General features: G+C 54.0%; 1 protein-coding gene across 3 annotated transcripts in view; it reads right to left on the bottom strand.

The window, feature by feature from the left end:
* Window positions 1-1817: 1817 nt before the first annotated feature.
* Window positions 1818-13682, bottom strand: part of DNAJC4 (DnaJ heat shock protein family (Hsp40) member C4) — a 67654-nt gene continuing 55789 nt past the window's right edge. For 2 of the 3 annotated variants that reach the window (XM_077821614.1, XM_077821615.1), the window contains exons 6-7: window positions 3914-4000; window positions 1818-2033 (exon numbers count right to left, since the gene is read on the bottom strand). In XM_077821614.1, the coding sequence (XP_077677740.1) occupies window positions 1931-2033; window positions 3914-4000 (190 nt within the window). In that variant the 3' untranslated portion in view covers window positions 1818-1930. The remainder of the gene's footprint in view (window positions 2034-3913; window positions 4001-13682) is intronic. The other variant, XM_077821616.1, reaches the window with a different exon arrangement.

Consider the following 13682-nt stretch of genomic DNA (forward strand, 5'->3'; position numbering starts at 1 on the left):
ATTGGACCCATTCCATCTCTGGCCAGTGGAGCAGGAGTTGAGCTGGGTAGCCAGCTGCCCCCTACGCCAGCCATTAGGAGAAGCCAGCACATGCTGCTGGGACCTGCTGTAGCATGAGGTGCACTGGCGGGGAAATTCAGGAATCTGACCTGGGGTCCCGGGGCAGGGGAGACTAATAGGGCAGAGTGAGGGGGCAGGGATGGGTTAGATGGGTTTCCACGACCCACCCCTACAGGGTGGAATTGCTGGGATGGGAGATGGGAGAGGGGTCATGGAAAATGCCATCAATGCCTCTTCTTCCTCGGGCTCTGGTCCCCAGCACCACCAGAGCTAAACTCCTCAGCTACACAACTGCAGGGGAAGCAGATTTGATGCCAACTCCATCCTGGGCAGGGGGGCAGAGCAGAGTGCCTGGGGTGGGCTGCAGCGTGCTGATGGGGAGGATACACAGCTCACAGTGTTGCCTGGCATGAGATGGGCTTGGGAGCACTTCCTTACTGGGCACTTATTGTACCCAGAAGGGTTAATTCCCTGCTAATTCCTAGATCCTGGCTGGGCACTGCTGTGGGGAAGTTCACAGCGCCAAGGGGCTCTCCCTCCCAGCAGGGAGCTCCATGCAGCAGCCTACCTCCCAGCAGGCACAGTGCGGGCTGTGGCGGGTAAAGCTGTGACGCGGGCGGGGGATTAGCGGAGAGTGCTGGACGGAAACTATGTGTGAAATGCCAGAATTACTCCTTCATGCACAGGCCACAAAGCCGCACTCCCCATCTGGCGCCTGCCCAGCATGGTGTGTGTGTGTGTTTCCCAAATCCTCCCCCCACTCGTCCCTTTGCATGCACCCCACACAAGGACCTGGGGTGCGTGAGTATCATGCTCAGATAGTCACAAAGGGGCATCGGAAGTAGCAGAGAGAGAAAGGGGAATGGATGAGATAGGGATGTGTGGGGATTCATGGATGGACAGATACAGAGAGGTGTCTATGGGGAGCTGTGTATGGTTGTGGATGGAGAGATAGAGGGAGGAGTGTGGTGGCGATCGATGCATATAAGAACACAAAAAGGGATGTAGAAGGGAATTCAGGGGTGTGCAGGAGCCCTTGGGGCTCTATCTGCTGCCCTGGCACTGGGGCTTTTGGATGCCCTGTGGGTTTAGCTGTTTCCTGGGGAGCGTGGAGCAGAGTCTGGAATCATGGCTAATTATCATTGGGGTGGTTCACCTGCCCCCCTCCCCCAGGTTCTGGTGTCTCCACCCCTCCCAAATCCACCAGCACAGCTCCCACCTGGCACTCCCAGTGCCCCACTCAGATGGGGGGGATTCAGCCGAGAGCCCTGGCTGTGTAGAGGCTTGGCCAAGCAACTGCCTCTGCGGGGGGGGGGGGGGAGGTGCTCCCCTCAACTCTCTGATCCCCGTCCTGGCTACACTGGCTCCTCTGGTCTCTGCTCCTGCTGGTGGCGGCTGGATATGTGCCAGGCAGTCTCCCTCTCTCAGTGTCTGCCCCTGGCCCCAGCTCATAGGGATGGAGACTACTGCCTGGCATGGCATTGCGGTGAGGAAGCTCTCAGTACCAGAGTGCCCTCCCGGACACTGCTGCAGAGAAGTTTGCGCGCTGGGATCCCGGCTGGTTCAGAGGGGTTGCTGCACTCCTACTTCCACAGGGAGGGGCAGTGGGGACAGGAGAGGTCCCCGGGGCTCATCCCTGCTCCAAGAGCCCGTGTGGTGACACTGGGAAGTGCAGGCTGGGAGCTGGAGAGCTCAGACGAATCCCATGTCCCCCTCTCCGAAGCGGTGGTGGGAGCCCTCCAGGAAGACTAACGGCACCAAGGCCATGGGCAGTGATTTATTGAAGGGAGGGGACAAGTGTGTGTGTGAGGTGTTCCCCATACAGCATCCGTGACACACAGTCCCCCCCATATATTGTCCAGAGCACTTGTCACTTCTGGGCGCTGTCCCCGCTGTGCCGGATGCGGTAGCGCTCTGTGAACTCGGCGTGTTTCTGGCGCAGGAGCTCCTGCTGCTTCTGGAAGCCATTGGCCCTGTGGGAGGAGAGGCGCAGGGGCCGGGTCACACTTGGGACAGCGGGGGGGGGGGCAGCGATGCACATGCTCTGAGATGCACTTGTGCACACATGCACACGTTAACGCCAGCGCAGCTACACACTAAAGCATGGGCATGTGCATGCACTAGGATGCTAACACGCTAGTTCATGGGGGCACACAGGGCAACACGCTAAGACAACCTACTGCATGGGAGCATGGAACACATGCTAGTGCATGAAGCGCACACTAACTTGCAAACACGTGCCAGAACATGGGGGTACATGCTATTGTACAGCTGCAGACATAGATTCATAGATACTAAGGACAGAAGGGACCATTATGATCATCTAGTCCGACCTCCTGCACGACGCAGGCCACAGAATCTCACCCACCCACTCCTGCGAAAAACCTCTCACCTATGTCTGAGCTACTGAAGTCCTCAAATCATGGTTTAAAGACTTCAAGGAGCAGAGAATCCTCCAGCAAGTGACCCGTGCCCCATGCTGCAGAGGAAGGCGAAAAACCCCCAGGGCCTCTTCCAATCTGCCCTGGAGGAAAATTACTTCCCGACCCCAAATATGGCAATCAGCTAAACCCTGAGCATACGGGCAAGATTCACCAGCCAGATACCCAGGAAAGAATTCTCTGTAGTAACTCAGATCCCACCCCATCTAATATCCCATCACAGGCCATTGGGCCTATTTACCATGAACATTTAAAGATCAATTAATCACCAAAATCATGTTATCCCATCATACCATCTCCTCCATAAACTTATCGAGTTTAGTCTTAAAGCCAGATAGGTCTTTTGCCCCCACTGCTTCCCTTGGAAGGCTATTCCAAAACTTCACTCCTCTGATGGTTAGAAACCTTCATCTAATTTCAAGTCTAAACTTCCCAGTGACCAGTTTATATCCATTTGTTCTTCAGTCCACATTGGTACTGAGCTTAAATAATTCCTCTCCCTCTCCGGTATTTATCCCTCGGATATATTTATAGAGAGCAATCATATCTCCCCTCAACCTTCTTTTAGTTAGGCTAAACAAGCCAAGCCCCTTGAGTCTCCTTTCATAAGACAGGTTTTCCATTCCTCGGAACAGGTTTGTGTCTGTGTTCACATGCCCAGTACCACATGCTCTAGTGCACATGCCCATTCTCTAACACATTCGTTCAAATGTCCCAGGGCACAGGCACGCTCCAACCCATGCTGGTGAACACACACAATGTGTCATCTGCCCATGTTCTAGCACACACGGACGCTAACACACTAGTGCACCTGGTGTTGGACACTAACACACATTCATCCACACCCTCCAACACGCGTGTGAGCGTGCGCCCACCCATTCAAGCTGATGGCCCCTGGCTAGTGACTCATCGCTCCCCTTGCGATGGCTGGGGCGCATGTGGGGTGGGGGAAAGGGGAATGCCCAGAGGGCACTGAGGGCCAGCAGGCAGTGAATGGAGGGAGAGATTCCACCAATGGAGGTTGGTGGAAGCTGGCAAGGAGTAAACTGGGTGGGAGGGATCCCCGGAGGGTGGGGGGCAACATGGGTGAACAGAGGGGAGGCATTCCCAGAAGGCAGGGGACACCCACGAGGTGAAGGAGGGGGATGGGATTTCCCAGAGGGTGAGGGGAAGCATGGGCTAAATGAGGGGGCAGACTCCCCTGACAATGGGGGGGGGGAGCATGGGGTGAAGAGGGGAAAGGCCCCAGAGAGCAGGGGGCCCCAGCATGGGGTGAACATAGGGAAGGGTCCCCAGGGGTTCTGGCAGCAGCACTTTATCCCAGCCCAACCAACAAACCTTCTGGGAGAGGAATCCTTGTCCCCAGGTATGGAGAGGGAAACTGAGGCAGGGGCTTGGGGAGCTGTACAAACCTGGCCCGCTCCTTGGATTCATTGTAGATGCTGGTTATGAGCTTGTCTTTCTTGTCCATGAAGCTGGTGTGCACCTCCTCCAGCTTCCTGCCGAGAACACAAGGCAGGGTTACACACCTTTCCCTGCACCCTCCTGTGTCGAGGGGTGGAGAGATGGATGGGGGCGGGTGGGGATGGAGAGTTCAAAAGATGAATGCAACCGCATGACTGGGGACGGATGGATAGATCTGTGTGTGGTCTGTGTCTATATGGATTGAGTGTGTGTGTCTGTCTCTGTGTTGTGTGTTCATGGTGGATGTGATGTGGGTGTCTCTGCATCCGATGAAGTGACGAAAGCTTATGCTGAGGTAAATTTGTTAGTCTCTAAGGTGCCACAAGTCCTCCTTTTCTTTTTGTGAATACAGACTAACACGGCTGGTACTCTGAAACCTGTATGATGTGTGTGTATCTCTAAGGAGTGGGGTGTATGGCGCGACTATTCAGTGCAGTGTGTGTGTGCTGCTGTGCAGCATGTGTGTGTGTCCTCGCAGTGTGTATGTGTATCCATGCGTCCGGGTAGCATGAGTGTGCATGTGTGGCGCAGAATGTGTGTGTGCAAGGTGTGTGTCTGTGCAGTGTGTGTGCATGTGTGGTATGTGTCTCTGTGCAGCATGTATGTGTGTGTGCAGTATGTGTGCGCGCAGTGTGCATCTGTACAGCACGTATGTGTGCATGCAGTGTGTGTCTGAACAGGGTGTGTGTGCGTGTGGTGTGTATGTCTCTGTGTGGTGTGTGTGTGCGTGTGAGGTGTATGTGTGGTGTGCTCCCGCCTTCCCTCTGCTCCGGGCCGCGCTCTACCAGGCTGAATGCTGAGTGCATGAGACCAGGCCCGACGTGGCAGCTGGGGCTGGCTGCCCAGTGCCGGCTGACAGGGTGCCCCAGGGCACTGTCCCCTTTGCTGGGCCCAGCCAGCTGGAGGTGCGGACTGCTGGTTCTGGTTCTGTGGATGAAGGGAAAGTGGTGGATGTATTGTTTCTTGACTTTAGCAAAGCTTTTGACACGGTCTCCCACAGTATTCTTGTCAGCAAGTTAAAGAAGTACGGGCTGGGTGAATGCACTATTAGGTGGGTAGAAAGTTGGCTAGATTGTCGGGCTCAACGGGTAGTGATCAATGGCTCCATGTCTAGTTGGCAGCCGGTGTCAAGTGGAGTGCCCCAGGGGTCGGTCCTGGGGCCAGTTTTGTTCAATATCTTCATAAATGATCTGGAGGATGGTGTGGATTGCACTCTCAGCAAATTTGCGGATGATACTAAACTAGGAGGAGAGGTAGATACGCTGGAGGGCAGGGATAGGATACAGAGGGCCCTAGACAAATTGGAGGATTGGGCCAAAAGAAATCTGATGAGATTCAATAAGGATAAGTGCAGGGTCCTGCACTTAGGACGGAAGAACCCAATGCACAGCTACAGACTAGGGACCGAATGGCTCGGCAGCAGTTCTGCGGAAAAGGACCTAGGGGTGACAGTGGACGAGAAGCTGGATATGAGTCAGCAGTGTGCCCTTGTTGCCAAGAAGGCCAATAGCATTTTGGGATGTATAAGTAGGGGCATAGCGAGCAGATCGAGGGACGTGATCGTTCCCCTCTATTCAACATTGGTGAGGCCTCATCTGGAGTACTGTGTCCAGTTTTGGGCGCCGCACTACAAGAAGGATGTGGATAAATTGGAGAGAGTCCAGCGAAGGGCAACAAAAATGATTACGGGTCTGGAACACATGACTTATGAGGAGAGGCTGAGGGAACTGGGATTGTTTAGTCTGCAGAAGAGAAGAATGAGGGGGGATTTGATAGCTGCTTTCAACTACCTGAGAGGTGGTTCCAGAGAGGATGGTTCTAGACTATTCTCAGTGGTAGAAGAGGACAGGACAAGGAGTAATGGTCTCAAGTTGCAGTGGGGGAGGTTTAAGTTGGATATTAGGAAAAACTTTTTCACTAGGAGTGTGGTGAAACACTGGAATGCGTTACCTAGGGAGGTGGTGGAATCTCCTGCCTTAGAAGTTTTTAAGGTCAGGCTTGACAAAGCCCTGGCTGGGATGATTTAATTGGGGATTGGTCCTGCTTTGAGCAGGGGGTTGGACTAGATGACCTCCTGAGGTCCCTTCCAACCCCGATATTCTATGATTCTATGATTCTATGCACTGGGCGCTGGGCAAGGGGTGTGAGTGGGTGAAAAGCCAGGGATAGACTGACTCAGCGATTCTGGGGCCAGCGACAGCCCCAACCTTCCCCTAGAAGCTGCCATCTCCTTATGTAACAGCGTCTGCAGTAGGGTTACCATATTTGAACATTCAAAAAAGAGGACACTCCACATTGGGGTGCTGTCAGCCCCGCCCACAGTACACCGCTGCTCCTCCCATGCTCCGCCCCCACTCTACCCCAGGTCCCGCCCCCTCCCCACCCAGCCCCGCCCCCTCACCCCTCCTCACCTACCACTGACTTGCTGTGTCCCTCCTCAGTCCCCCACCCACTGCTCGCCTCCTCCCACTGCCACTCATCTCCTCACTCCCCTGCCAGAAACCCCCATGCCCGCCCTGAAAACCCCTGCCTGCTGCTGGCTCACTGCTTACCTCCTCACCCCCGCCCGCCTACCTGCCGCTGGCTCCCTCGCCACTCGCCTCTTCAACCCCTGCTGCCCGCTGCTGGCCTCTTCACCCCCCTACCTGCCTCTGGCTTGCCACCCGCCCCCTCACCCGCCCGCCCGCCAGCCACTGGCTCCCTTGCCGCTCGACTCTTCACTCCCCCCCGCCCGCTCGCCTACTCAGCCCTCCTGCCACAGGTCCCTCGGCTCCTAGGATCAGGGGCAGCCGAGGGGTCTCCACGTGCTGCGTCTGCCACAAGCGTGAGCTCCGTGCTCCCATTGGCTGGGAATAGCGCCAATGGGAGCTGCTGGAGCCGCGGAGTGGGGCTTGCAGGTGCCGGCAGCACGCAGAAAGCCCTCTGCCCCCCCACGACCGGGCCTGACCCTACCCTAGGAGCCAGAGGGACCTGCCGGGGGGGTGAGGTGGGGAGTCCTGGCGGTACTTACCTGGGGCGGCTCCCGGGAAGCATCCGGCAAGTCCCTCTGGCTCCTAGGGTTGGGTCGGGGCGGGGGGGCGGGGCTTGCAGGCACCGGCGGCGGGCACAGAGGGAGGCACCCTCCTCCCCGCCCCTACCCTAGGAGCCAGAGGGACCTGTCGGTTGCTTCCTGGGAGCCGCCCCAGTTAAGCACTGCCAGGACTCCCCACCTCGCCCCCCGCCAAAGTCCCTCTGGCTCTAAGGGTCAGGTCGGGTTGAGGGGGCAGAGGGCTTTCTGCATGCTGCCGGCGCCTGCAAGCCCCGCTCCGTGGCTCCAGCAGCTCCCATCTAGGGTTACCATACGTCTCTACTTTCCCAGATGTTTTTAGATATTTAAAAATTCCTCCCGGATGGTGATTTAAGAACTAAAAAGCTGGACATGTCCAGGAAAATACGGACATATGGTAACCCTAGTCTGCAGCACGAGCACCAGGGTGCCCAGTGTGAGGGATGGGCAGGACACCCACCCCCAGCCAGGCCTCTGCTCCCCCTGCACCGCACTGCTTGCAAGAGCTGCTTTGCCAGAGGTGACAGGGGGGATTTACCTCCCCAGCTGGGGAGTGGCAGGCACTGAACCCAGGAGTCCTGGCTTCCAGCCCACCTCAGCACCAGGAGGGAAGTAGGAGTGGGTTAGAGCGGGGCAGGAGGCTGGGGGAACTGGAAGATGCTTTAGATAGACACAAGTCACTAGGTGTAGTGCTGGGGTAACTGGGTGTGATTCTCTGGCCTGTGACACGCAGGCACCAAACTGGATGATCTCATGGTCGCTTCTGACCTTACCACTGCTGATGACAAATCTAGCAGGGTAAAGAGGAGCTGAGGAGCTGCCTCCCCCAGATGCTCACACTCCCCTGTCTGGCTGTCATGTACTAATGGGCTACTCTGCATACAGACTGGAGACCATTTTAACTTGACTGGTACCGGCACCATTGCAGGGAAATCACTGTGACCCCAGTGCAGGCCCTTCCTCTGAACAAAGAGACTCTAGCAGCATCCTGCCCTGGGAAGGTGTGGGGGGGCTCCCCTGATCTGCCCCCTGCCTGGGGGAGGGCATCCCCCAATCTATGTCCTGCGTTGGAGGAGGCGTCCCCTGATCCACATCTTGCGCTGGAGGGGGTGTCCCCCGATCTACAGCCTGCATTAGAGTGGGTGTCCTCCAAACCACGTCCTGCGCTGGAGGGGGTGTCCTCTGATCTATGTCCTGTGCTGGAGGGGGCGTCCTCCAATCTACGTCTTGTGCTGGAGGAGGCATCCCGCGATCCACATCCTTCGCTGCAGGGGCCATCCCCGATCCACGTCCTGCGCCAGACGATGCATCCGATGATCCACATCCTATGCTGGAGGGGGTGTCCCCCGATCCATGTCCTCTGCTGCAGGGGGCGTCCCCCGATTCACATCCTGCACTGGAGGGGACGTCCCCCGATCAACGTCCTGTGCTGGAGGGGGTATCCCCCGATTCACGTCCTGCGCTGGAGGGGACATTCCCAATATAACTATTTCTGTTTCTTTACTGATCCAAGACTTGCCCTGGAGAGCAGCTCTCAGGTTGTGAGCAATTTGAGGCAGGGACCGTCCATCCGTATATGCACAATGGAACTCTGGCCTCTTTGCTACTCCAGTACCAATAACAACTTCACAAGAGTAAACCAGAGAGGGGAGCCAGTCCCAGGGGCAGCAACACTGAACTGGGACCAGCTGGAAAGGCAAAAAGAAACCCCAATCCACACGAATGATCACCTCAGCCCCACGGCTTTGTGTCTGCTCGGTACTGTTAGAGAGAGCCACAGAGTTTAAGGCCAGAAGGGACCATCAAATCATCTGGCCTGACATCTTGTATAGAGTGTCCAGCCTGTCACCCAGTTACCCCAGGATTATGCCCAGTCACTTGTGACTGATTATGGCATCTTCCAGAAAAGCACCAGGCTGGATTTGAAGCCACTGAGATGGAGAATCTACCCTCCCCCTTCTCTTGGGAGTTTGTTCCAATGGTTAATCACCCTCACTGTGAAAACTTGGTGCCTTGTTTCTCACTAGAATGTTTCTGGCTTTACCTTCCAGCCACTGGTTCTTGGTCTGTCTCTCTCCACTAAGCTCAAGAGCCCTTTAATTCTTGGTGTTTTCTCCCTGTGAAGCTGCTTACACACACTGATCAAATCACCTCTTGATCTTCTTTTGGAGAAGCTAAACGGATTGAGCTTCCCAGGTCTCTCGTGGTCAGGCATTTTCTCCAGCCCTCGGATCATTTCTCTGGCTCTTTTCTGCACCTCCTCCAGTTTTTCAACGTCCTTTTTAAAATGTGCACTCCACGATTGGATGCACCATTCCACTATGGGTCTCACCAATGCCATCTATGGGGGTAAAATCACCTCCCTGCTCCTACTCGCTACTCCCCTGTTTATCCAGCCAAGGATTGCATTGGCTCTTCTGGCAACAGCATCACACCAGGAGCTCATGTTCAACTGGTTGTCCACTGAGACAAAGCAGTTACTTACCTGTGTTGTTACTGTTGTTCTTGAAGATGTGACGTGGACGTGTATTCCACATAGGTGTGTGCACGCCCAGTACACTGGAGCCGGAGAATTTTGCCTAGCAGTACCTGAGGCGGGCACTCGTACCTCATGTCTGCAGCCCACCTCTGGCTATATAAGGCAGTGCCGCCCCGATCCCCCTCATTTCCTTCACGCTGAACGTCAGGAGCATAGAGTTCGAGGCAGAAGGGATGGAGGTGGGCTGTGGAATACACGTCTGTGTCACATCTCGAAGGACGCTCACAACACAAGTAAGTAAACATGTTTTCTTCTTCGAGTAGATGCAACCATGTATTCCAAGAAGGTGACTCTCAAGTAGGATTTGCATGAGGTGGGGGTTGGAATCTATTTTAAACAAGGATTGCAGAACTGCCTTCCCAAAGCTTACATCTACTCTGGATGCTGCGGTAGCGGCATAATGTTTCATAGGCGAATGTCCAGATGACCAAGTGGCAGTCCTGCAGATGACCAATACTGAAACATCACTTAAAAATGTCATCGCCACAGCCTGTGCTCTTGTACAATGAGCTCACAGCCTTGTGGAGGCATAGTCAGCCAGCCGTATGCTGTCCTGATACAGGAAGTTATCTCCTAGAGATCGTCTGCGAAGCGATTGCTTGTCCCTTCCTTCCGTCTGCATACAACACAAACAGGTGAAGCGAGGCACGAAAAGGTTTAGCCCTGTGCAGGTAGAATGCTAGACATCGCCTGACACCCGTGTGAAGACGCTGCTCCACCAGGGTTGAATGTGGCATAAGAAAGAACACAAGGAAATACACCACCTGCTTGAAATGAAACTGAGAAACCTCTTTAGATAAAAATGTAGGGTGCGGCTGCGAGGTCACTTTGTCTTTGGAGGAGTGTGTGTAAGGAGACTCTGACATCAAAGCCTGCGACTCTCACCCTCTCCTCACAGATGTTATTGCCACCAAGAATGCAGTTTTTTGACACAAAAGAGAAAAAGAAGATGATGCCAGAGGCTTGAATGGATGTCCCATCAGAGCCACTAAGACCATATTAAGGTACCACAAAGGAACTGGTTCTCTCAATGGTGAGTAGAGACAAAGGATCCTTTCAAGAATCTTGTTACCATGGTATTAGAAAATACCAACCTCCCATGGACGGGTGGATGAAACGCTGAAGTCACAGCCAGATGCACCCTCAATGAGCTAAGTAGGAGACCTGACAACTGAAGATGTAACAAATACTCCAAGATGTCCTGGTTACCAACCACATTTGGTTGAACTCTGCAGGCCAATGATCATATTAAAAAACACGTCCGTTTGGCTAAATCAGTCATACAGAGAGAGCTTCCTTCTATTGAGTAGAAACAGCCTCCAAACCTCGTTCTTCCTCCTCATTTAACCACAGAGCAGCCATGCAATGAGATGGAGAGATCTGAGTGTAGGATGGAAAATCTGACTGTGATGCTGAGTCAAGCAGTTGGGATGGAAAGGAAGGGATATGGAAGGCCAACTTGATAATGCAAGAAGGTTGGAGAATGAAGTTTGCCTCAGCCAGGCCAGAGCAATGAGGATAAGCGTGGCACAGTCCAATTTCAGTTTGATGATGACCTGTGGGATGATCAGAATCAGAGGGAAAGCATACAGGAATGGCAAATACCAATTCAGGCACAAAGTGTGGGCCAGGGAGCCCAGGCTGAGACACCCTCGAGATCAAAACAGCTGGCATTCTTCTTGTCTCTCATGGGGAACAAGTCGATTGCTGGGATGCCACACGCTACAAAGACAGACCACAGGACACTGAGCCTCAGGGACCATTTGTGTCACAGGGGAAAATTCCTGCTGAGGTGATTTGTGAGTTGATTCTGGACCCTGGGTAAATGACTGGCCACCGGAATAATGCTCCTCCCAGTGCAAAACTGCCAGAGCCTGATCCTGAACCAGGCCTTTTGAGTGTGCTCCCCCGTGTCTGTTCTCATAGTACATCATCGTGATATTGTCGGCGAGTGTGTGAACCACTGCGTCCTTAATGTAATTTTGGAAAGTGTGGTGGCCTGAAGCTCCACGATGTTGATATGTGGTGAAGCTTCCTGTTTCAACCACAGGCCCTGAACTTTCAGCGACCCCAGATGTGCTCCCCAGTCTACCAGGAGATGTCAGTGACAACCATCCTGGTTGCTAGGGCCCGAGCGAAAGGAACACCCTGGCATATGTTGTCCTGAACTATTCACCACCATAAGGAATCCAAGATCAGCGGAGGAAATCAGATCAGTTTGTCCAAGGGATGATGGGTCAGATGAAAGACTGACTTCAGCCACATTTGGAGAGGGTGAAGACACAATCTGGCAAAATGGACCACCTGCATTATTCCTGGGGGAATTCTGCGCCACCGCGCACATGCAGAATTCATGTCCCTTGCAGATTTCCCATCGTTTTCTGCAGGGAAGCCGCAAGAGCAGTCACGTTCTCCTCCCCAGCAGTGTGGGCACATCATTTTGGGTGCCTGGAGCAGCCAATGGAGAGGTAAATCACTGTGGGGAGGACCCGGCTGGGGACGACCTCGCTGGTGGTTCCTACCCTGCACCGGGCTCAGCTGCTAGTTCCAGCTGGGCTGGGGGAGGACAGAGCTTCCTCTTCTTCTGCAATGAGCAGCTAGGTCCAGGTCAGACTTACCCCCAGAAACCTCCCTGGCTATAGGAAGCTCCGTACTCTCCCTCATCACTCCTCAGCTGCAGGGAGAGGGGTCACTGTACGGGGAGCTGCTCCCCTGACTGCCCAACTCCTGTGCATCCGGACCGCCCCATACCCAGACCTCCCCGCCGAGCCTCACCCTCCCCCTGGAATGGGAGGGACACAAGTCAACTGGCTGGGACGAGAACCAGAAGGCCTTTGCCTCCAGGATCTGTGACCCTTTCTGGGATACCCCTGTTGCCTTGGGGGAAAGAAGGACTTCCCAATGAAGCACTGTGAGAGGTACTGCTGCTGCTGACTGCCTCTGGATTGCTGGAGTATACAACACATACAGAATACATACATACATACATACAGAATGGTGCCTCTGGATTGCTGGAGTATACAACCCTAAAGAACGCAGTGTGGCTTTTGAATCTTTAAAAGAATGCAAAGTCTCGTCAGTCTAGTCTGAGAATAGTACCCGACCATGAAAGGGCAAGTCCTCAATACTCTGTTGCACATCAGGAGCAATGCCTGAGCTTTGCAGCCATGACACCCTCATAGAATCTCAGAATACCAGGGTTGGAAGGGACCTCAGGAGGTCATCTAGTCCAACCCCCTGCTCAAAGCAGGACCAATCCCCAACTAAATCATCCCAGCCAGGGCTTTGTCAAGCCTGACCTTAAAAATATCTAAGGAAGGAGATTCCACCACCTCCCTAGGTAACGCATTCCAGTGTTTCACCACGCTCCTAGTGAAAAAGTTTTTCCTAATATCCAACCTAAACCTCCCCCACTGCAACTTGAGACCATTACTCCTTGTTCTGTCATCTGCTACCACTGAGAACAGTCTAGAGCCATCCTCTTTGGAACCCCCTTTCAGGTAGTTGAAAGCAGCTATCAAATCCCCCCTCATTCTTCTCTTCCGCAGACTAAACAATCCCAGTTCCCTCAGCCTCTCCTCATAAGTCATGTGTTCCAGACCCCTAATCATTTTTGTTGCCCTCCGCTGGACTCCTTCCAATTTTTCCACATCCTCTTGTAGTGTGGGCCCCAAAACTGGACACAGTACTCCAGATGAGGCCTCACCAATGTCGAATAGAGGGGAACGATCATGTCCCTCGATCTGCTGGCAATGCCCCTACGTATACATCCCAAAATGCCATTGGCCTTCTTGGCAACAAGGGCACACTGTTGACTTATATCCAGCCTCTTGTCCACTGTAACCCCTAGCTCCTTTTCTGATGAACAGCTGCCGAGCCATTCGGTCCCTGGTCTGTAGCGGTGCATGGGATTCTTCCGTCCTAAGTGCAGGACTCTGCACTTGTCCTTGTTGAACCTCATCAGATTTCTTTTGGCCCAATCTCCTAATTTGTCTAGGGCCCTCTGTAACCTATCCCTACCCTCCAGCGTATCTACCCTCCTCCCAGTTTAGTGTCATCTGCAAACTTGCTGAGGGTGCAATCCACACCATCCTCCAGATCATTTATGAAGATATTGAACAATACCGGCCCG

The sequence above is a fragment of the Eretmochelys imbricata genome, chromosome 7 (genome assembly GCF_965152235.1).
Source record: "Eretmochelys imbricata isolate rEreImb1 chromosome 7, rEreImb1.hap1, whole genome shotgun sequence".
Lineage (NCBI taxonomy): Eukaryota > Metazoa > Chordata > Testudines > Cheloniidae > Eretmochelys > Eretmochelys imbricata.